The following is a 21668-nucleotide window of genomic DNA, read 5'->3' as shown; positions in this document are numbered from 1 at the left end:
ATACATATATTAAGCACAGCCAAAATGAGTAAAGGAACTTATATGGTGGTATCGTTTTTACATTCCACTTGAGCTTGGTAAAATATTAGTTCTAAGTAGACTGAAAAGTTCATATATATATATCTCTAGTGCAACCATTTAAACAAAAAACACTATACAAACAGATATAATCAAAGACCCAATAGATAAATTAAAATGTATACAAGAGATAAATTAAAATTTAGATAATCCTTTTAGATAAATTAAAATATAATTCTAATATATAAATAAAACAGATTAAATCTTTAATAGATAAACAGATGAATTAAAATGTAATTCTAAAAAATTATCAATTTATACAAAATAAGGCAGCAAAAGGGAAACAGATGAAGGGAAACATAAGGTACAAATAGAAAACAAATAAAAAATAGTAGGCCTAAATCTAAACATATATTTACATTAAATATAAATGGTCTAAACATTTCACTTAAAAGAGATCATCAAAATAGATTTTAAAAAAATCAGCACTGAACAATATGCTATATAAGAATTTCATTTAAGGGGCTTCCCTGGTGGCGCAGTGGTTGAGAATCTGCCTGCCAATGCAGGGGACATGGGTTCGAGCCCTGGTCTGGGAAGATCCCACATGCCGTGGAGCAACTAGGCCCGTGAGCCACAACTACTGAGCCTGCGCGTCTGGAGCCTGTGCTCCACAACAAGGGAGGCCGCGACAGTGAGAGGCCCGCGCACCGCGATGAAGAGTGGCCTCCGCTCGCCGCAGCTAGAGAAAGCCCACGCACAGAAACGAAGAGCCAACACAGCCAAAAATAAATAAATAAATAAAATTAAAAATAAAAAGAATTTCATTTAAAATATAGTGATTAAAAGTAAACAAATGGGAAAACGTATACCATACTAAAAATAATAAAAAGAAAACTTAAATACTTCTATCAATATTAAATAATGTAGACTAAAAGGCAAGGAAAATTACTGGGATAAAAAGAGACATTTCATAAAGATGAAAGGATCAATTCACTGAGAATATATAACAATCATTAATATATAAGCAACTGAGAGATTCAAAATATATAAAGCAAAAACTGATAGAATTAAAAATGTACAGTATATTGAAAACTTCAAAACTCCTTTCTCGATAATTGACATAAATAAAAAGTAAATCATCACGGATATAGAAGAAATAAATAACACCATAAACCAAAAGGAACTAATTGACATTTACAGAATACTCCAGCCAACAACAGTAGAACACACATTCTTTCAAGTGCACACACATGGAACAGGCACCAAGATAGACCATATCCTGGGTCATAATGCAAACCATAACAAATTTAAGAGAATTAAAATCATACAAAGTATTTCTTTCACCATAACAGAATTAAACTAGAAATCAATATCAGGAAGATATCCAGAAAATCCTCAAATAATTAGAAATCAAATAACAAGCTTCTACAATATCCACAGGTAAAATATGAAGTTTCAAGGGAAATTAGAAAATATTTTGAACTGTATAAAAATGGAAGTATGTATAAAAATGGAAGTACAAATTCAAAATTTGTGGGATGTAGATAAGTAGTGCTTAGAGGGAAATTTAAATCATTAAATATTTGTATTAAAAAAGCAGAGGTCTTGATGAAACCTAAGCTTCTACCTTCAAGAAACTAAAAAGAATAGCCAAATAAATGCAAAGCAAGCAGAAACAATAAAAAGCAGAAATAAAAATTTAAAAAGACAACTAGAGAAAAACCAATGAAATCTAAAGCTGTTTCTCAGAAAAGATCAATGAAATTTATAAACCTGCAGCCAGACTAACCAGAGAGAGAGGAAGTGAGGGAGAAGGCACAAATTATCAAAATCAGGAATGAAAGAAAGGATATCACTACAGCCCACTGAGACACTGAAAGGATAAGAGTTATGAACAACTCTATGCACATAAATACAACAACTTAGATGAACGGGAGGGACCTAATTCCACAAAATACCAAAATTCACCTAAAAAGAAACAACTAACTCAAATAGGCTTATATCAAAAGAAATTGAATACATAGTGAAAGATCTTCTAAAAATGAAAACTCCAAGCCCAGATGCTTTCACCAGGGAATGCCACCAAATATTTTAAGAAATAACACCAATTCTACACAATCTCTTCCAGAAAACAGAATAGGAAGGAGCATTTCCCAACTTATTTTATGAGGCCAAAATTACCCTGACTCCAAAACCAGACAAAGGCAGTATAAGAAAAAAACTATACTAAACAAAAACATAATACCAGTATCTTTCATTAACAGATTAGAAAAAAAATACTCAACAAAATATTAGCAAATTGAATCCAGCAATATAGAAAAGGAACAATGCATCATAACCAAGAGCAGCTTATCCCAAGAACGCAAGGCTAGGTGAACACTCAAATATCAAATGTAATCCATCATATTAAGAGACTGAAGAGAAAAATTATATTATCACATCAGTCAAATGATGCAAAATAACCCTCATTTGATAAGATCCAAGATCTTCATGATAAAATTCTCAGCAAACTAGAAAAAGGGGAAATTCTTTAACATGATAAAAGGTATCTTTAAAAAAACTTACAGCTATCATCATGTTTAATGGTGAGAGACTGTTTTCTTCCTAAGATCAAGAATAAGGCAAAGATGTCTTTTCTCACACTCCTATTCAACAATGAACTGTAAGTCCTAGCCAGTGCAATAAGAAAAAAGAAAAAAGGAATAGTTTGAAAGAAAGAAAGAAAACTGTCCCTCTTTGCAGACAACGTGATTTTTTATGTAGAAAACCCCAATGATTCTGCAAAAAACGTTCCTAGAACTAATGAGTTTAGCAAGGTTGCAAGATACAAAATCAACATACAAAAATCATTTGTATTTCTCAACACTGACAATGAATAAATGAATTTGAAATTAAATAAGTGTGTGTATGTATGTATGCATAGATACATATACACGTACACATAAATCATGTATGTATTTATTTATATCAATCACATTCACAACAGACCCCCAAATAAACACTTACATACATAAGCTTAAATCTAACATTAACATGGGGAAGACTTATATGTTAAAAACTACAAAATGCTGATTAAAACTATCATTTACCTAAATAAATGGAGACACATACTGTGTTCATGGATTGGAAACTCATAGTTAAGATGCTATGTATATAGTCAATTCTCCCTAATCTGATTAAGATTTAACACAATTCCAATCAAAATGTTAGCAAGATTTTTTTGTAGATACAGACAAGCTGATTCTAACATTTTAATGAAAGTCAAAGGATCTGAAACACTCAAAGCAATTCTGAAAAGAATAAAGTTGGAAGACTCACAGTACCTGATTTTAAGACTTGCTAGACAACACCAGTAATCAACCTAGTAGTGTTCTGACAAAACGATAGACACATATATATATATCCATGGAACAAAATAGAGAAACTAGAAATTGAACTACAAAAACATGGTCAATTGATTTTTGACAAAGATGCAAAGGCAATTCAATGGTGATGGCACACAGTGTCTTCAACAAACAGTATTGGAACAAGTGGACATCTGTATTAATCATGTTTTCTTTTAAATTTTCTGTATTTTATGATGTTTTAATATCTTAAAAAGCTTGCTGGCTGGGGAGAGACTGCTCCATCCAATGCTAGCCAATTCTTAGCCGGGGAACAAGCATGTCTTTCATATGCAACTCCAACCATCTCTATCTAACTCTCACACACCAAGCCAATATTTCCCCCTGCCCTAAATCATCCCAGGGCCAGGTACCAAGCAATTGCAGGCCATCCCTATTCCCCAAAGCCCACTGAAATTACACAAACTAGCCAATCCTTTATTGCTTATCCTGTCCTGCCTTGCCTTTCCCCAGAAACCCCAATAAAGGCTTTATACTCAACTCTCCCCTCACTCCTGCTTCTGCTTCACCAAACCTGGTACCTTTATGGCCCTGTGTGGCATAGTGTGTTCCCTTCTCTCAGGAAATCTAAGTAATTCATTTTTCAATGACATTGACCTCTCCACGTCAACATTCAGTCACCTCTATAAATTAAAGTCCCGTGGGTATAATTTTAATACAACATCCATATGCAAAAAATGAATTTCAACCTATACTTCACACCTTATAAAAAATTAACTTAAAATGGATCATTTCTCAATGCCAAACTATAAAAGTTTTAGTAGAAAACATAGAAGTCTTTGTGATCTTGGGTTAGATGAAGCACCCTTAGATATAATACCAAAAGCATGACCCATAAGGAAGAAATAAAGTTAGACTTAATTTCTTAAAACTTTCTGCTCCCTGAAAGACACTGCTGAAAGAATAAAGATATGCTTCAGACTGGAAGACAATATATGCCAGCTCAACAATAAGAAAACAAACAACTCAATCCAAAAGAATAGGCAAAACACAGATTGCAAACAAGCCCCTTAAAAGATGCTCAATAGCATAAGTCATTCTAAAAAACACAAATTAAAACCACTACCTAAGAACAGCAAAAATATAAAAACAACAACTGACAAGTGTTGTCAAGGATGCAGAACAACTGGAACTCTCATACATTGCTGGTTAGAATGAAAAATGTTATGGCTACTCTGGAAAACAGTTTGGCAATTTCTTATAAAGTTAAACAGACATTTACCATACCACCCATTAATCTCACTCCTAGGTATTCACCCCAGAAATGTGAAAACTTACAGTCACACAAAAAACTGTAAATAAGTATTCATAGTAGCTCTATTCCTAATCACCCCAAACTGGAAACAATGCAACTGTCCAACAGGTGAATGGATAAACACTGTGGTACATTCATATAGTGGACTACAACTCAGCAATAAAAAGAAATGAACTATTGATACATGCATAACACTGATGAATCTCAAAAGCATTATGCTGAATAAAGAAGCCAATCTCCAAAAGATACATACTATGATTGCATTTATATGACATTGTGGAAAAGACCAAACTACATAGATGGAGAACAGATCAATACTTGCCAGGGATAAGGGGTGGGTGGAGAGTTTGACTACAAAGGGTCAGCTTGAGGAAATTTTTTTGGAGTGATGGAATTGTTCTGAATCCTGACTGTGACAGTAGTGGTTGCACAAATTTATATACGTGTTAAAACTCATGAAATGTACACCGAAAAAAGGTACAGTCATTCCTCAGTATCTGAGGGGAATTTTTTCCAGGACCACCCATGAACACCAAAATCCACAGATGTGCAAGTCCCTTATATAAAATAGCATAGCATTTGCATATATATTACTACGCACAACCTCCTGTATACTTTAAGTCATCTCTAGGTTATTTATAATACCTAATGCAATGTAAATGTTATGTAAATAGCTGTAAATACAATGTAAATGCTATGTAAATAGTTACCAGCGCAGGACAAATTCAAGTTTTGCTGTTTGGAAGTTTCTGGAAAATTTTCCCCCCTGAATATTCTCAATCCATGGTTGGTTGAATCCATTGATGTAGAACCCGTGGATACAGAGGGCTGACTGTATTTTGCACATACATTTTTTTAATAAAAACCATGGTAAAGAGGCAAATGAAAACACCTGAGAACAGGATGCTTTGTCTTCAAATAAACCATTGGGTTCAATTTCAATATTTAGTTTACTCAAATTTTGAAGAAAGATCTCATACTGCTTATAGAAGTTCCAGGGATTAAATCCATTTTGTCAACCAAGCTGAGAAAGACAGTGGCATAGAGGCAATTTCAAACTCTCAGACTTCAGTTTTAACCGAACAAATCATCAATCCATGGAGTGGAGAACCAGATAAAAACAATGAAACTCAAACCACGTACCAGTATTAAAAACTGAGAGTCAACTTTTAAAGTCTAAACTTTCCATTAATCTCAGAAATTAAATCCCATAAGAATCATGACTCATCAAGCATTCCTCTCCCTTCTTCAGATATATAGACTTTTTTTTCCTCTTTAAAATACTGAAGAAATTACTTACAGCTTTAAGGGTAAGATCACACTGGAAAACAAGTTTTCGGAGTTGTGTTAAAATTTCTCTTTTGGTATTTTCTAGATCATTTCGTCTTTCTTCAACATTTGTCACACAAACTTTGTAGAGTTCATTTGCTTCTTCTACCTTCAGGAGTTATCAGGGAAAAAAGTGACACTGGTTCACTGAATCTATATTTTAAAACAAATGCTTACTCTAGTAAGGCTCGACTTAAATAATTGAAAAGGCTTATGCATGAAAGTTCTGAAATATTCTATATTTTAAGTAGAATATTTCTAAAGAGAAATATTCTGTTTTGGTCAGCAATTCAAGGGCACTTGTCTTTCATGAACAGTCAAGTATGATTTACAATTAGTATACTGTTTGTCTATAAAATAAACATCCACTTCTATTTAATAGCCTTTTCTATTTATATTTACCATTTTCTATATAATCTTCTTACAGAATTTATCAGTTATATTTCATAAATAATACAAAGCTTCAGCCTAGTCTTGCTACCAGGTATTAGAATAAGTACACATATACACACAGTTGCCTAAATGGTGAACTTTCTGAACAATCAAGTAAAAAAGATTAAACTACTGCTCTAAGATATATCTTTCACAAACAAACCCCAAAATTCAAAAGATAAGCAAAAATCTCTTGGCACAGTGGTTCTCAAAGTGTGGATCCTCGGCAGCAGCAGCACATGGGCTCTTAGAAATGCAGGTTGTCTGGGGCCAACCCTACACCTGCTGAATCAGAAACTCTGGGGATGGGGCCCAGTGGTCTGTTTTAACAAGCCTTCCAGGTGGTCCTGATGCAGGTTAAAGTTTGAGAACCAAAGCCTTAGCAGATTTTTGCTAATTCAGTAATAACAAATAACAAAAAAGATGATTACTTTTTGAAGAGCCTCTTCTTCCAGTCTTCGCTTTTTTTCTAGCTGCCTGTTGAGATTTTTTACTAATCCACCACTTGAGCACAGATGCTCCTCTTCTGCACGAAACATGGAAGATTTTGCTTTTTCATATTCATCTTGACGTTGCATGCACAACAATTTTGCCTTTTTAAGAGCAGTCTCTGTTTCAAGCTACACAGAAAAAAAAGAGTATTAAATACAGAATAAGAAAAATCCTAATGTACAAGTTTCTTTAGCATATTCAGCAAGATAGTTAAGACTGCATTTTAGATAACCTATAGAGTAAGATATGCATCTTCCCAGGGTAGATGCTTACAGACTGCAGATGATTTTTTTTTTAAAGTCTTTTTTATTTTTATTTTTTTATTTTTTAATTAATTAATTAATTAATTTATTTATTTTTGGCTGCGTTGGGTCTTCGTTGTTGCATGCGGGCTTTCTCTAGTTGCGGCGAGCGGGGGCTACTCTTTGTTGTGGTGCGCAGGCTTCTCACTGTCGTGGCCTCTCCTGTTACGGAGCACGGGCTCCAGGCGCGCAGGCTTCAGTAGTCATGGCACGTGGGCTCAGTAGTTGTGGCTTGTGGGCTCTAGAGCGCAGGCTCAGCAGTTGTGGTGCACAGGCCCAGCTGCTCCGCGGCATGTGGGATCTTCCCGGGCCAGGGCTCGAACCCGCGTCCCCTGCACTGGCAGGTAGATTCCCAACTACTGCGCCACCAGGGAAGCCCCCACAGATGATTTTTAGATGTTCATAAATAGATGAAACTCTACTGTAATACTAACCATTTTATTTTGTTCCTGTTTCCAAAGTTCTTTTATTTCTTTCCTTTGTTTTTCCATTTCATTTTTCCTCCCAAGTAGAGGCTGGCAAGGGTATTTTTTAAAAAAGAAAGAGAGAAAAAAGCTGTTTTCTAAAGGTATACTGCTGTTGTTTTTTTTTTTTTTTAAGTATATTGTATTTATAAATTTTTACCTGCACAAATTTGTTGGCTTGGAGAGCTGCAATTGTTTGTTGTAAAAGGTGACTGCTCTCTATATCATTAAGAAGAGCATTGGTAAATAAAGACTGCAGTGGCATAAACTCCTAGAATTTAAAATTGAAAAGTAAATTTTCCAATAGAAATGTACTAGAGTTCTAGATCCTCCCCACCCCCACTAAACTTCTTCAAAAAGAGAAATTTTTAAGCTTAGATTTTTTTCAGAAAAATGACTATTCATAAATATGACCATATGAGAAAAATACTGAAGAAAATTAACGAAGTAATTCTAAACCTCATTAGCAAAGTTAGTAGCTAACAAGATAATCAACATTCATATAAAACTGTGGATTTCCTAGTTTCTTCATAATGCGTATCCTTATAAGTTTAAAAAGATTTTATTTTGTCAGTAAAAAGGTTATTTAGCATGTAAGTTCTTTCCTATGTTAAGTACAAAATTTTCTGATTTTGCAAGGCGCTCATCTGAGTAATCTCCCGGCAAAGGACCCTAGTAGTTCACTGACCACTTACCTGAAGTCCAATGTTAGTTCTAGTTGCCTCTGCCAACTTGACAATATTTCTAGTGGACTCCAATTCTGAAAAGGTCAAAGAAGGCATCAGAAGGTAAATTCAACTTATTTTTCCCCCCTCCATACTCTAAAAATATTTGTAATCCCCCAATTAAAAAGTGATCACAAATACTAGTCTGCATCATGATATGAAGTTATGATTCTTAATTAGAAGTACTCATCAAAATCAACTGGGAAACTTTCAAAATGCACTTGATTAGATCTCACTTCTCTGGGGGAATGGGACCTAGGTCTGTGTATTATCTGTTTCTAAGGCTATTCAGGTGAACCTGATGGGCATTCCCTATTAAAAGCAAATAATGTAGTGGAAAGAGCATAGCCTTTGGGTAAATTCTATACTCTTCCAGTTACTACTATATGATCTTAGGCAAATCTGCTGACCTTAGGCAAATCCCCTGTCTCATTTGCCTCCACTGTAAAATGGCGATGATAATCTTGTCTTGCCTACTTCCCAGGGTTTTGGTAAGGATTAAATGAGAAAATGGATGTTGAAAGCATTTTGTCAACTGTAAAACACTGGGAAAATATTAACTATTAAGATGTTCCTTATATGTTTCCATTGCCTTCTGATCCGACAGCTACTGTTGTTTTTGTCTCCTTTAACCATATTATCTGATTGCATTTCTTTTCACCTACTAGAATATGACTTCTTTAAAGGCAAAGACAGTTTACTATCTGTCTTGGTGCCCCCAGATCTAGTGGTTGGTCCACATCAATGTTCAATAAGTATATTTACTGTGAGAAGAGTCTTTCCTATTTTAAGAAGAGAAAATGGGCAATGATTTTATGTACTACAATGAAAGAGCTACTAATTTGGAATCATATTATTTATAGTCTGTAGAACATGAATCACAAACAATTCAGTTCTTACGTTCCAAAGTTAATCAGATGCCCCAAAGGGCAACTCACCCAAGCTCAGCTTCTTTTCAACCCATGCAACTATGTTCTTGGTATATTTTAACCATGTTTTAGCATATGACAAAGCCAATTCTATAGAGTTAGTGTTCTTTAACAGCATGCTGTCTAATTCTATAGGAGAAAAACTTCCTGAAAATAAAAATATCAAGGTAAGTATACATTAAATATGAGCTCATAACTCTAAACAAAGACACATTCATAACCTAAGATGTTCTTCAATGTAAACTGGTTAAAAAATATGTGACAAATTCATAATTAAAGGGTCACAGTTTAAACTGAAAATAATTTTAAATTATATTTTTTAATCAATGTGTATTTCTATTATTCATCAAGTTACAAGCCCTATATAATTCTTGATCAGTCTCTATCATCACATTATCTATCTACTCTAGCAGGTTTTTTTCCTTAAGTTTTATACGTAAAACTTCACACATCATTCATTTTATGTCTGAAATGAATACTTTAGGTTACTAAGCAAGGAGAGATCAAGTAATCCAAAACATTTATCAAAAGTAACTGTAAAAAGTTTGACTAAAGTTTTAAGTACCTCAAGCATTACCTTTTTCACTGGATGAGTCCACTGATTCCACAGAAACATTTTCAAAAGACTTAAAACATGGAAGAAAACAAATTTAAGATTAGAGCAGAAGATAACAGAACTTTGCTTCAAATTTTTTTCACTCTAATTTGTTACTCTGACATAATTCCTACTAAAGAATTTCAAGCATTTAGAACTCAAAGGGCCTGAGAAGTCTGTTTAAATGCCAGAACATTTAATAAGAATTATATAGCTTTTTACAACAGCAGTTCTCAAGGTCCAAGAATGAATAACCTCATTGTTTACTAACAGCATTAGTTAACATTAATGTATCCATTCAAAACTTTAGATTCTGCAGATCTCAAAAATATTAGTCAGCAAGTTATAGAAGCAATCTAAATAGACTGCTATCTAAATAGAAGACAAAGACCTCTCTCTTTCAGCCATCTTTTACCATTTCATTGTATGATAAGCTGTCTCTGAAGGTCCATTGGACAGCTTAGTGCAGAACTTTCTATGATGATGGAAATGTTCTATATCTGCACTGTCCAGTAAGGTAGCTAATAGCTACATGTAGCTATATGAGCATTTGAAAAGTGGCTAATTTAAATGAAAATTAAAATTTTAATTTAATGAATTACATGTGACAAGTGGCTACCTTATTGGACAGTGCAGGAAAAGGTTATATACCGAAATTGTGAGGATTTATATTTAGTTGGGCAATACGGAGTATGAAGGAATTCAGTGCAACAGGAATCAAGTAAAACCTGGGTTTGAAGTCAAGCTCTATCACTTAGTAGCTGTATAACACTGAGCTATGTATTTATACTCATTTAACTTTGGTTTGCCCTTCCATAAAATGAGGATAAGAACAGTACTTCATACGACTATTTTTTTTTTTTTTTAGCATTTTTTTTTTTTTAATTTATTTATTTGTGGCTGTGTTGGGTCTTCGTTTCTGTGCGAGGGCTTTCTCTAGCTGCGGTGAGCGGGGGCCACTCTTCATCGCGGTGCGCGGGCCTCTTATTATCGTGGCCTCTCTTGTTGCGGAGCACAGGCTCCAGACGCACAGGCTCAGTAATTCTGGCTCACGGGCCTAGTTGCTCCGTGGCATGTGGGATCTTCCCAGACCAGGGCTCGAACCCGTGTCCCCTGCATTAGCAGGCAGAGTGTCAACCACTGTGCCACCAGGGAAGCCCACATACGACTATTTTAAGGATTAAGATGATGTAGGTTTAGCACAGTGCATGGTTATCTATTAAGCACTATTAAATAAATGGCAACTATTATTTTAAAAGATATTTTTCAAAACTCTTCATCGAACGAAGTAATTTTATTAGTAGTATATCATCATGGATTTTTAGATTTCAATTTCTATGGTAAATTAAAAACTGCAAAAAGGAAAAAGTATTATCCTATTAAGAATTAGTATACATGTGCACAACAGAAGTACACGAATAGGAGATATGATTTACACCTAAAATTTAAATTGTTTAGACCCCTTTTACACTGATATAATGTTTTATTACACCTTCTAAATTAGCAGCAAGCTTGAAAATATGAAATTGAGGAAAAATCATAAATATCAGCAAAATATTTAAAGATCTTAAAATTCTTCATCATTCTGATATGGTTTCTACACTATCCTCCTTTAGTCCTTCAGTCACCAAATGGATGACTTCAGAAGTTGTCACAATTGTTTTCTAAATACTGTAGTACATATAACAAATGCCTTAAATAGTCATTCATATTTTGTATTATTTAAGAAAGATCTATAGTTTTTATATTATTTTGATATAATAACAGGTACTTGGCACATTTCCAAATATTTGTTGAAATCCTTTTGGATTCCAATCCTTTTTGGAAATCCTTAACAGGAAATGATCAACATATGTCCCTAATGCAGTTTGTTTAAATATCTTGCATTTGGTGAAAAACTTTTAGTCAAATGAAAATATTACTACTACAATTAGTATAAATCTTTAAAGCAATATTCTCCATACATTCCTAATGTTCTTTTATTTCATAGCAATTTTTCTTCCAATTAGGAATCAGAACCCCAGTTCTCTAACATACTTATAAGGATGCTCTCAGGGAGAATTCAGACCTTCAGTTCTGTTAATAAGTGTTTCATGGTAACAAACAAACTGTAGGATGTGTGAAAAGATTAACACCCTCTTTACTTCTTTTATCATTTTTCTACCAGTCTTAAAATCTGCGACAATGTCAGGAAGGAAAAACAGCTATGAATTACTTACTAAAATTTTGGACCATAGACATATAGGTTCATTACATAAGACACTATAAAATTACCAGCTATGTTTTTTTGAAAAGATGGTTCGGGACTTCCCTGGTGGCACAGTGGTTAAGAATCCGCCTGCCAATGCCAGGGGACACGGGTTCGAGCCCTGGTCTGGGAAGATCCCACATGCTGCGGAGCAACTAAGCCCGTGTGCCACAACTACTGCGCCTGCGCTCTAGAGCCCGTGTGCCACAACTACTGAGCCTGCATGCTGCAACTACTGAAGCCCTTGCGCCTAGAGCCTGTGCTCTGCAACAAGAGAAACTACTGCAATGAGAAGCCTGCGCACTGCAACGAAGAGTAGCCCCCGCTCGCCGCAACTAGAGAAAGCCCGCGTGCTGCAACAAAGATTAGCCCCCGCTCGCCGCAACTAGAGAAAGCCCATGTGCAGCAACGAAGACCCAACAGATCCAAAAATAAATAAATAAAATAAATTTATTAAAAAAAAAAGAAAAAGATGGTTCCACTTCAAAAGTACAATTAAATTTTTGGTCCAGAAACTGACCATAATTTATCATATTTAAAATGAACTGAGCTGTTTTTTTGGCTAAACGAAACAACTATCAAAGACTAATGCTGAGATTAAGATTAGGATATTATTAAAATATTAAGTTAAAAACATTAAAACCTTTGCTTTCATACAAACTTGGCCTACCTTACTTTCCCGGGAAACAGGCAGTCGCAATAATGAATCATTGCCTACATCTCCCATGAGGAAGTTTGTCAGGCTATCCAGGGGAATTAAAAAAAAAGAGAGAAATGGAAATAAACAAGTCATGACATTGCTCTGTCACAAGCTTTACATTCAACATGTCATCTAGGTTAAATTTTTTAAAAGTAAGAACCTTAGAAATAAACTGCTAGGAATCTATCCACATAAACCACATATTCACTTGCAAATGGATGTTGCTTCTAAACAGCAATAAACACCTCCAAATACAGCAATAAAGCAACACAGAATGTAGCTTTTCTGCAGTTGTGATAATATTTCATGCTAGTTAATACTTTACTTTGCATGTATGTACTGAATTATTGTGACATACTCTCATTGAGACATCTAGGCCCTAATTCTTTAAATGACAATTCTCTACTTACATATTTCCAAAGGTAAAGGCCAAGGTTTCAATGGAAGAAAACACTTCTCTGAAGAGATCATTTTTGTTATCTTCATTTACTTCTGTGAAGTTCACAGCTTTAGGGAAAAGTTGGTTACAATAAATGAGGAGAAAATACTTTAAACTAGATTTATACAAAGTCATTTAATCCCATAAAAATCCATCATTACTACTAGAAGCATTAGAAGATTCAGAAACTGAAAAGCCTAATACACAAAATAAATATGATGTTCAAGTTCTTCATTAAAGAAATCATACAAAAGAATCACCTTGCATAAAAGTAGCCGACATTCCAACCTGACTCCTCCACACATTACATAATTTGACACATCTAAAAAGTGACTCAATGTGAAATCAATCGATCTTGAGTCACACAGTCCATGTTATACCAGCCTTCCCTCATTAAGAGTGCTCTGTGTTTTTTTCTCTTGCTTATTGCTTCACGGCATTTTTTAAAAACAGCTAAGTGCACTGTGGCTCACTTAAGTCAATATGAAGTACATTTTCCACTACAAATTACCAATATTTGAAGTCACATATACATTTGACATAGCATAAAACCTATATACAAAGCATACCAATTAAAAACACACAAAGCTTTAAAATTTTTCAATTCCTATTTATTTATACCCTTATTTCTTATAGGGTCTTGGGCTCTGAGGTCCATTTTAATTGATACATAGCTGTCTTTTGTTTATCACAGGGACAGTCTAACATTTTGCATTTTGTTAAAATTATGAAACATAAACTGAAAAAGGTTTCTTATCATAACTTCATCTGTATGCACCTTTGTTAAAAGCCCAGATACAATCTACAGAGACAAAATCTGAGGGTTGAATAGGTAAATTTTTTAAAGTAACTCATTCTACTCAGATTGAGTTCAAGGAGCAACCGGCCCCGTGTATCCCACCCTCCCTAGGATCCTTGCCAATAACTGGAAGGAGAGAAACCAAGTGGAGAGGAAACTATCCTTTGTTTTAAAACAGAGTTGTTCTGAAGCTTGCCTGCACATCAGAATTACTTATGCGGCTTTAGAAACAAAGTCTGAGTCCCACCACCAAAGATTCAGATTTCACAGGTCTGGTGAAGCACATATATTTGTTCAACAGCTCTCCCAGGTGATTCTAATGTGCAACTAGGGTTGAAAATGTTTCCTGGAAAGCCAGGATTCCTAAGCAGGGATGAATTAAACCTTAAGCCTGGAAGCCTCATGAAATTACAACCAAGATTTTACACGCCTTTGTAGATATGAGGGGGTAAGGTCCACACCTTTCATCAGATTCTTCTAAATATCCCTGATACAAACAAGAAGAAAAACTTAAAAACCGCCTTTGTAGATATGAGGGGGTAAGGTCCACACCTTTCATCAGATTCTTCTAAATATCCCTGATACAAACAAGAAGAAAAATTTAAGAAAAGCCATAAATAATTTTTAAAATATTTTTTGATTTCTGCTCTGGTCAAGATGGAAAAACAGGCTTATATATCTGAAACAACTAAAAGAAATCTGTACAAAATATATGAAACAGCAGTTTTCATGACATTAGCTATCAGGCAACACAGAACAAAAATCCTAACAGACAAGAAACAAACATGGTGAACTCTACAACTGCCCCAAGCTTACTGCCTAATAACACACAAAGATTTCTAAGCAAAGGAAACTACCAGAGATAAAGAAGGTCATTTTATAATGATGGATTCAATTCATCAAGAGGACATAATTTTACACATTTATGTACCTAATAAACAACTTCAAAATGCATGAAGCAAAAACTAATAGAACTGAAATGACAAATTCACAACTATAGCCAGAGATTTCAAAAACCCTCTCTCAATAATTGACAGAACATGTAGACAGAAAATCAGTAAAGGATGTGAAAGCCTTCAACAATACTATCAGCCACCTTGACGAGACCGACATATAAAGAACACTCAACCCAATGACAGCAAAATACATGTTCTCTTCAAACACACATTGAATATTTACCAAGATGGACCATATTATGGGCCATAAAACAAGTCTCAATGGGTTTAAAAGGATTCAAGTCAGGCAAAATATGTTCTGTGACTAGATGGAATTAAATTATAAAAATCTCTGGAAAAATCCTCAAATATTAGGAAACTAACACACTTCTAAATAAACCATGGATCAAAGAAGAAAAAGGGGAATTAGAAAGTATTTTGAACACAATGAAAATGAAAACACAACATATAAATATTGGTGAAGGTGGCGGCAGAGAGGCACAGAAGGGAGGGATGACAAAGGGACATGCATTACCTGGATTGTGATGGTTTCACAAGAGTATGCATATCAAAATTGATCAAATTGTACCCTTAATTTAAATATGTGCAGCTTATTTTAAGTCAATTATACCTCAATAATGCTGTTTTTAAAACTGCACTTGAAAGTAGACTTTAAATGTAATTTATAATGTAATACCAGCAAAAATGTAAAGCCTACTCCTATTTCCCAACTTTAACCTGTTAGACTTTAAAGAAAAAAATACTTTATAACACTTTGTAAAATTCTATAATTATTCTTCGTTTCCTATAAATATATTTTTCAAAGCACTAAACATGACTGGGAGATAACTGTAAGTAGTAAAAAGACAATTAATTTGAACCATCTTCAATCGCTATCTTCATCCCTACTCAAATGAGGTTACAGCCATCTAATGAAAATTCCTATTACGGCCCTTGCCTCTACTTCAAAACAGCTCTATACTTCTACTATCTTTTCATTTTTTTGCTCCTGTCCAGTGTTTCAAAGAAAAGTCTTTGGCTCCTTTCCAATAATAAATCTTCCCATTCTCTCCCGCATTCTCCAAAACCCTATACCACCATTACTCCTCCCTCATAACTTCACTATCTCCTACCAACTGACATTTTTTCTTCTGCTACTAACAACATACCCAAATCTTTTCTACAGGAAAAAAATTAAATTTACTATATTTCTTCTTAAAGTTACCATCCTATCTAATTCAGCATTTCTTTACAGCTAAAACTTTATAAATAGATAATGACAATTCACCAGGATTTGGCTTTTCATCCAGTTTAATGGTTAGCAGGGGTTGGAAAACTTTTTCTGTAAAGGGCTAGATAGTAAATATTTTAGACTTTTCGGGACATACAATCTGTTGCAACTATTCAACTCTGTATAAAGTAGCCAAACATAAACAAATAAGAGTAGTTGTTTCCGATAAAACTTTATTTACAGAAACAGGCAGCAGGCCAGATTTGGCCCACTGGTAGTAGTTTGTGCACCCCTGGTTAAAAGGATGGGTTCCAAAGCCAGTCTGCCTAGGTTAAATCCTAAATCTGCCTCTTAACGAGGTTAAGTAACTTAACTGCTCTGTTCTTCAGTTTCCTCATTTATAAAATGGGGATAATAATATGTATTTTGAGAAACACTGTGAAGATTTAATGAACTTAGAACAGAGCTTGTTACACAGAAAATGCTCAATGAATGTTAGTTATTTTCACTCAATACCACTGAACAACACTGTCAACAATAACCTCCAACTGTTTTAGTCAAACTTGGAAGTCTTTTTCCTTCTAAGTTTTCATCCTACTTCACTATTCTGCAACTCAGAACAACTCTACCACTTCATACATATGCAACCTTGGACAAATCACTCTATGTCCCAGCTTTCTTATCTGCAAAATGGGAGTTGAGATGATAATAATTTGCTGTGAAGATTAATGGGTAATCCATGTAAAGAGCTTAACAGCATCTGGCATACAGTAAGTACATCCTCAATGTATTATGTCAGCTATTATTAATACAAATATTAACCATTTCCTTCTATCTTGAAGCATTTTGCTTAGAAGCAATACATTATAGCAACTAGAAAATGCAAGGCTTCAGAGTTTCAAACCTGAGTTTAAATCTGACCCTTACCACTTCCTGTGTTACTCTGGATACATCACCTAACTTCAATTTCCCCATATGTAAAATGGCGTGTTACTGAAAGGAACAACTGAGAAACAAATGTAAAACACCTAGGGTACAGTGCTTGGTATTTAGTAAACATGAGCACCCCCATATTCTACATCTGATCTGTGCTTCATACAGTTGTTTCCACTCAGCCAGCAGTTCTCATCTGGCCTTCTTCTCTATACATTACCCCCAGAGAATCTCATCCACTTTCAATACCTTTAAGGGAATGAATCCTTAAACTACCTGTCTAGTTTCACCCTCTGAGCTCCAGACCCATATTTCCGATGGTCTGTTTGATACATTCCTCCCCCTATTTCCCAATCTTTACCCACCAGCACTGCAATCTCAACATGTACCAAACTGAACTCTCATCTCTTCCTATCTACTCTGCCCCTCAAGCCTACTCTCTTCCGTACATTCCTTAGCTCATTAGTTGTGCTTCCAAAATGCCTCTAACTTTTTTTCTTTCTTTCCATTCCCATTGACACTGACTTAGTTCCAAGGCCATATTTTACTTCTAGTTTGGACTACTTAACAACCTGCTAAGTGGCCTCTCTCTCTCCACTCTCTCCCCTCTACTAGCTGACTTTCGAATCAAATCAAGATTTTGCTTAAAGTTTAAATAATTGTCTCCCTTGGGTTCCCTATTAAAATAGTCACAACAATGAGCACTAAGACACATTTAGTATCTCTTTAAGAAAACACATGAATAGCTTTCATACATATAACCTATTAGAAACAGCAACTTTCAAACAGTTTTACCACAACCTTCGGTAAGAAATACATATCACATCATGACCAACTATACCATACACACATAATAGTTATTAGTTACATAACACCTACAAAGTTTCTGAAACATCCTTAAGTCTTATACAATGAGTGTTAACACTCCGATTTTTCTTTTCTATTCTCTTTCATATTTTAAAACGCTGGTTACAATTCACTAACTCGATGTCATAAATCAAAGGCCAAAGTTTGAAAACCACCGAATTAAAAGATATAATGGAAGAAAATTTTCACCATTTGCACAGGGAAAATTCCTTAGGGAGAAAAACAAAACAAAAGCTACAAGATTTATAAACTGAAAACTTCACATTGCTTCTGAGAAACAAAAAAAGACAACCTGAAGAACTTAAATGCATACTATATTCTCAGACAGAAATGATAAGTATATAAATTCTCCTTAATTTTATTTATAAATTTAATTATAAATTAACTATAATTTATACATTCATAAACTTAACTATAAATTAATTTATAAATTTACATATTTAACTCAAATCACCCTCAAAATACCAATAGGTATTTTTTGGAACTAGACAAGCCAATTCAAAAATCTTGATGGAAAAATAAAATCCTGAACAAAAACAGTAATAGAAAGAGAAGTTACCCCAACCAGACACTAAAACATACTCTAAAACCACAATGAAGACAGTATGGTACTGGCTCATAACTAAACAAATCAAGAGGACAGAATAAGGTCCAGAAATAAATATATGTGACAATTTAGTGTGTTTATGATAAAGATGGCATCTCAAACCAATGGGGAAAATATGAATTATTCAATAAATTAGCTAGAAACATACTCTAGAATGTATCAAAGATTTAAATTTAATAAATAACACCATGAAAACATTAGAAGAAAAAATAGTGGAGAACGCTACTATAATCTCCAAGCAGGTAAGTCCTTCCCTAATACTCAAAAAGCATACAAAAGGCACATAAAAGATCGAGATAGAAATGCAAAATAAAATAAAATACCATAAGCAAATCAAAAGATAAAAAAACAAACTAAAGAAAATCTGTAACTTATATCAAAGATTAAGGGCTAATTTCACTTATATGAAGTTTCTATAAATCAATACTAAAAAAAGACCAACTATCAAGGAAAAAAAAATGAATAAATAGTCAAGTCACATAAAAGGATGTGCAAATGACTGCAACATATTAAAAGATACTCAACTGTACTCAAAATGAGGCAAATGCAAATCAAATCTATACTGAGATACCAGTTTTTACTATCAGATTGGATAACAAAGTTTGGTAACCAGCTTTGTTGGCAAAGGGGTAGGAAATCAGCTTCTTCAGCATGGCTATCAGAAGGACAGAACCTCTACAGAGGGCGTTTAGCAATATACAAAATATAAATGCACATGTGCTCTGTGCCAGTAACTACCCACCTAGGAATATACAGGGCTATCCATTGAAGCATTGTTTGTAACAAAAAAAACCTGGAAACAATCCAAACATCTATTAGTAGAGAACTGCTTAAATTAATTATAGTAATCAATATAATGGATTATCATGCAGCTTTGAAAAACAAAACAAATAACAACAAAAGAAGAAGACTTTTTATATACAGATAACTCAGAACAGTGAGCAAGGAGCAGAATGCTACCCTTTGTGTAAAGAAGAGAACATACTGTGTTTGCTTCTATATGTGTATAATGTCTCTGGAAAGATACACAAAAAACCAGTAATAGTTGTTGTTATCTAGGGAAAGGAATGGTGGCTAAGGTCTGAGGTAGAAAGACACTTCACTGTTTGAATACTCTTTTATACCGTTTGCACTATGAATCACGTGAATGAATTGCCTATTAAAAAATTAAGTTTCAAAACAGAAAGAAAACATGAGGCATCTACAATTTTGGATGCATAATTAAAGCTTATTTTCCTTTTTTGTTTCCAATTTTTAAATATAGGGCAAAATACAAATCATGAAAAACCTTAAAAATGGTCCTTTTAAATTATATTACAAATAAGATTTACCAGAGTACTTCTAAATGATGAAAACACAAATACTAAGTACACAATAAATTACTGAGTGCTACGATGCCTTCATCTACTTCACAAATAAGCTGTATCTCTCTTACCATACTGCAAATATTTTGTCAGACTGAACTTCCTGCTTGGAAACAAGAGGAGACACAGGAAATACAAATCACTATTAGAATGAATGGGGAAAAGCTAAGGATTCTTCTTTTAAAGTTATTAAAAGGTAAATTCCACATTTAAAATAAAAAATAAGAGATGTTAAAAGATTCCAATTTTATTCCAATGTGCTTATTCTTATTATGCATAGGAAGTGGATAGATTTCATGCATTCAAACCTGCAGCAGCACAAATAAGATACCTCCCTGATCTAAAGTTATTACTCTGTATATGTTATTTTTTAATGGTTTGGTATCTTTGCAAAATGCATCTGACAGTTGCAAGATCTCCAAAGCAAGTCAGGTTACCACTTTTTTAAATGTAATTAGGAGGTTAAGACAAAATGATCACATTCCTGACAGCTTTCTGGTCATAAGATACAATAGTTTTTAAGTTTTCCTCTTTAATATAGAAGTAAAAATGTACCTTTGTAAGTTTTTTGAAAACATGAAAGTAGACAGCGTATGCAAAACATTTAAATTGCCACAAGATAGACATTCAAAAATGGTTTCTACCTCCCCCTTGCCTTTCCAGGGTTTGAAAACAAAATTACCATTCAATGAAAGAATTAAATAAGCTCCAATTTGGCATCAATTTTCCAGGTTACTGAATATTTTTCATTTGGGGTATCAATGATATTTTTACATGGCCTCAACAATAAGATGGGGGGGGGTTATTTTAAAACTTAAACTTACACCAAAGAAAACACAATTTTTAAAGTTTTCTAGCATCATGGAGCCCTACTGAAACAGAGTAAGTTCCCCAACAACAAAGTAATTTTTAAAATTTCATCCAACAAAAAAGTAAAATCGTAACAATAATTCCAAGGGTAAAGACAGTCTTAGAGGGAAATAATACTCAAAAGATTGCTTTACCTCAAAGAAAAAAAGATCTATAAGGCAGCTGAGAGGCCACTTTCTTCAAGTCTGTTTCTGGAATGTGGACATCAACAGACACACTCCTTCCCCAGGACATCCTGACTGCACACAATAGCTACTGACAACAATTGAATGAACTGTGGTCGCTATTTCCAAGCATGGAAATTTTACTATCTACAGACACAAATTTCCCTAACTTAAGTTAAATTGCACTTATAAACAATCTATTTTAAAACAAATTTGGTTACTAAGCATTTTTAAGAGTCACAACAGAAGCTATCCATTTTGAAGCCATCTACATTTTTTTCAGTGCTTGAAATACAGAAAAAAGAGAAACATGGAGACATGATTAATCTATATAAAAATAGGGAAGGCAGTTCTTAAGTATATGGACTATATTTTATTGACAAGGTTTTTATTTTCTCTTCCTGCCTCATCCCCTTGACACTTGCCCTTTGCCCTCTCTACATATGAGTATGTTCATCAATCACATCCTGTTCTTCACGTCCAGAATTCTCATACAAGCACCCTTTATCACAGCGCCAATCCCCACTCTAACCCGGTTAATGCCCACCTGACCTTTGAGACTC

The 21668-nt window shown here is 34.2% G+C and overlaps 1 protein-coding gene across 3 annotated transcripts in view; it reads right to left on the bottom strand.

The window, feature by feature from the left end:
- The window catches only part of ARHGAP29 (Rho GTPase activating protein 29), a 78075-nt gene that overhangs the window by 24081 nt on the left and 32326 nt on the right, over positions 1–21668 (bottom strand). For 2 of the 3 annotated variants that reach the window (XM_082383199.1, XM_082383198.1), the window contains exons 4-12: positions 13307–13403; positions 12867–12939; positions 9931–9979; positions 9363–9500; positions 8395–8459; positions 7860–7970; positions 7670–7750; positions 6873–7061; positions 5981–6118 (exon numbers count right to left, since the gene is read on the bottom strand). In XM_082383199.1, coding sequence (XP_082239325.1) covers positions 5981–6118; positions 6873–7061; positions 7670–7750; positions 7860–7970; positions 8395–8459; positions 9363–9500; positions 9931–9979; positions 12867–12939; positions 13307–13403 — 941 coding nt within the window. The remainder of the gene's footprint in view (positions 1–5980; positions 6119–6872; positions 7062–7669; positions 7751–7859; positions 7971–8394; positions 8460–9362; positions 9501–9930; positions 9980–12866; positions 12940–13306; positions 13404–21668) is intronic. The other variant, XM_082383200.1, reaches the window with a different exon arrangement.

Source organism: Balaenoptera borealis (assembly GCF_965194805.1).
Source record: "Balaenoptera borealis genome assembly, chromosome: 1".
Taxonomy (NCBI): domain Eukaryota; kingdom Metazoa; phylum Chordata; class Mammalia; order Artiodactyla; family Balaenopteridae; genus Balaenoptera; species Balaenoptera borealis.
The sequence above is the reverse complement of the archived record's forward strand: the minus strand, read 5'-3'. Positions and strand labels throughout refer to the sequence as shown.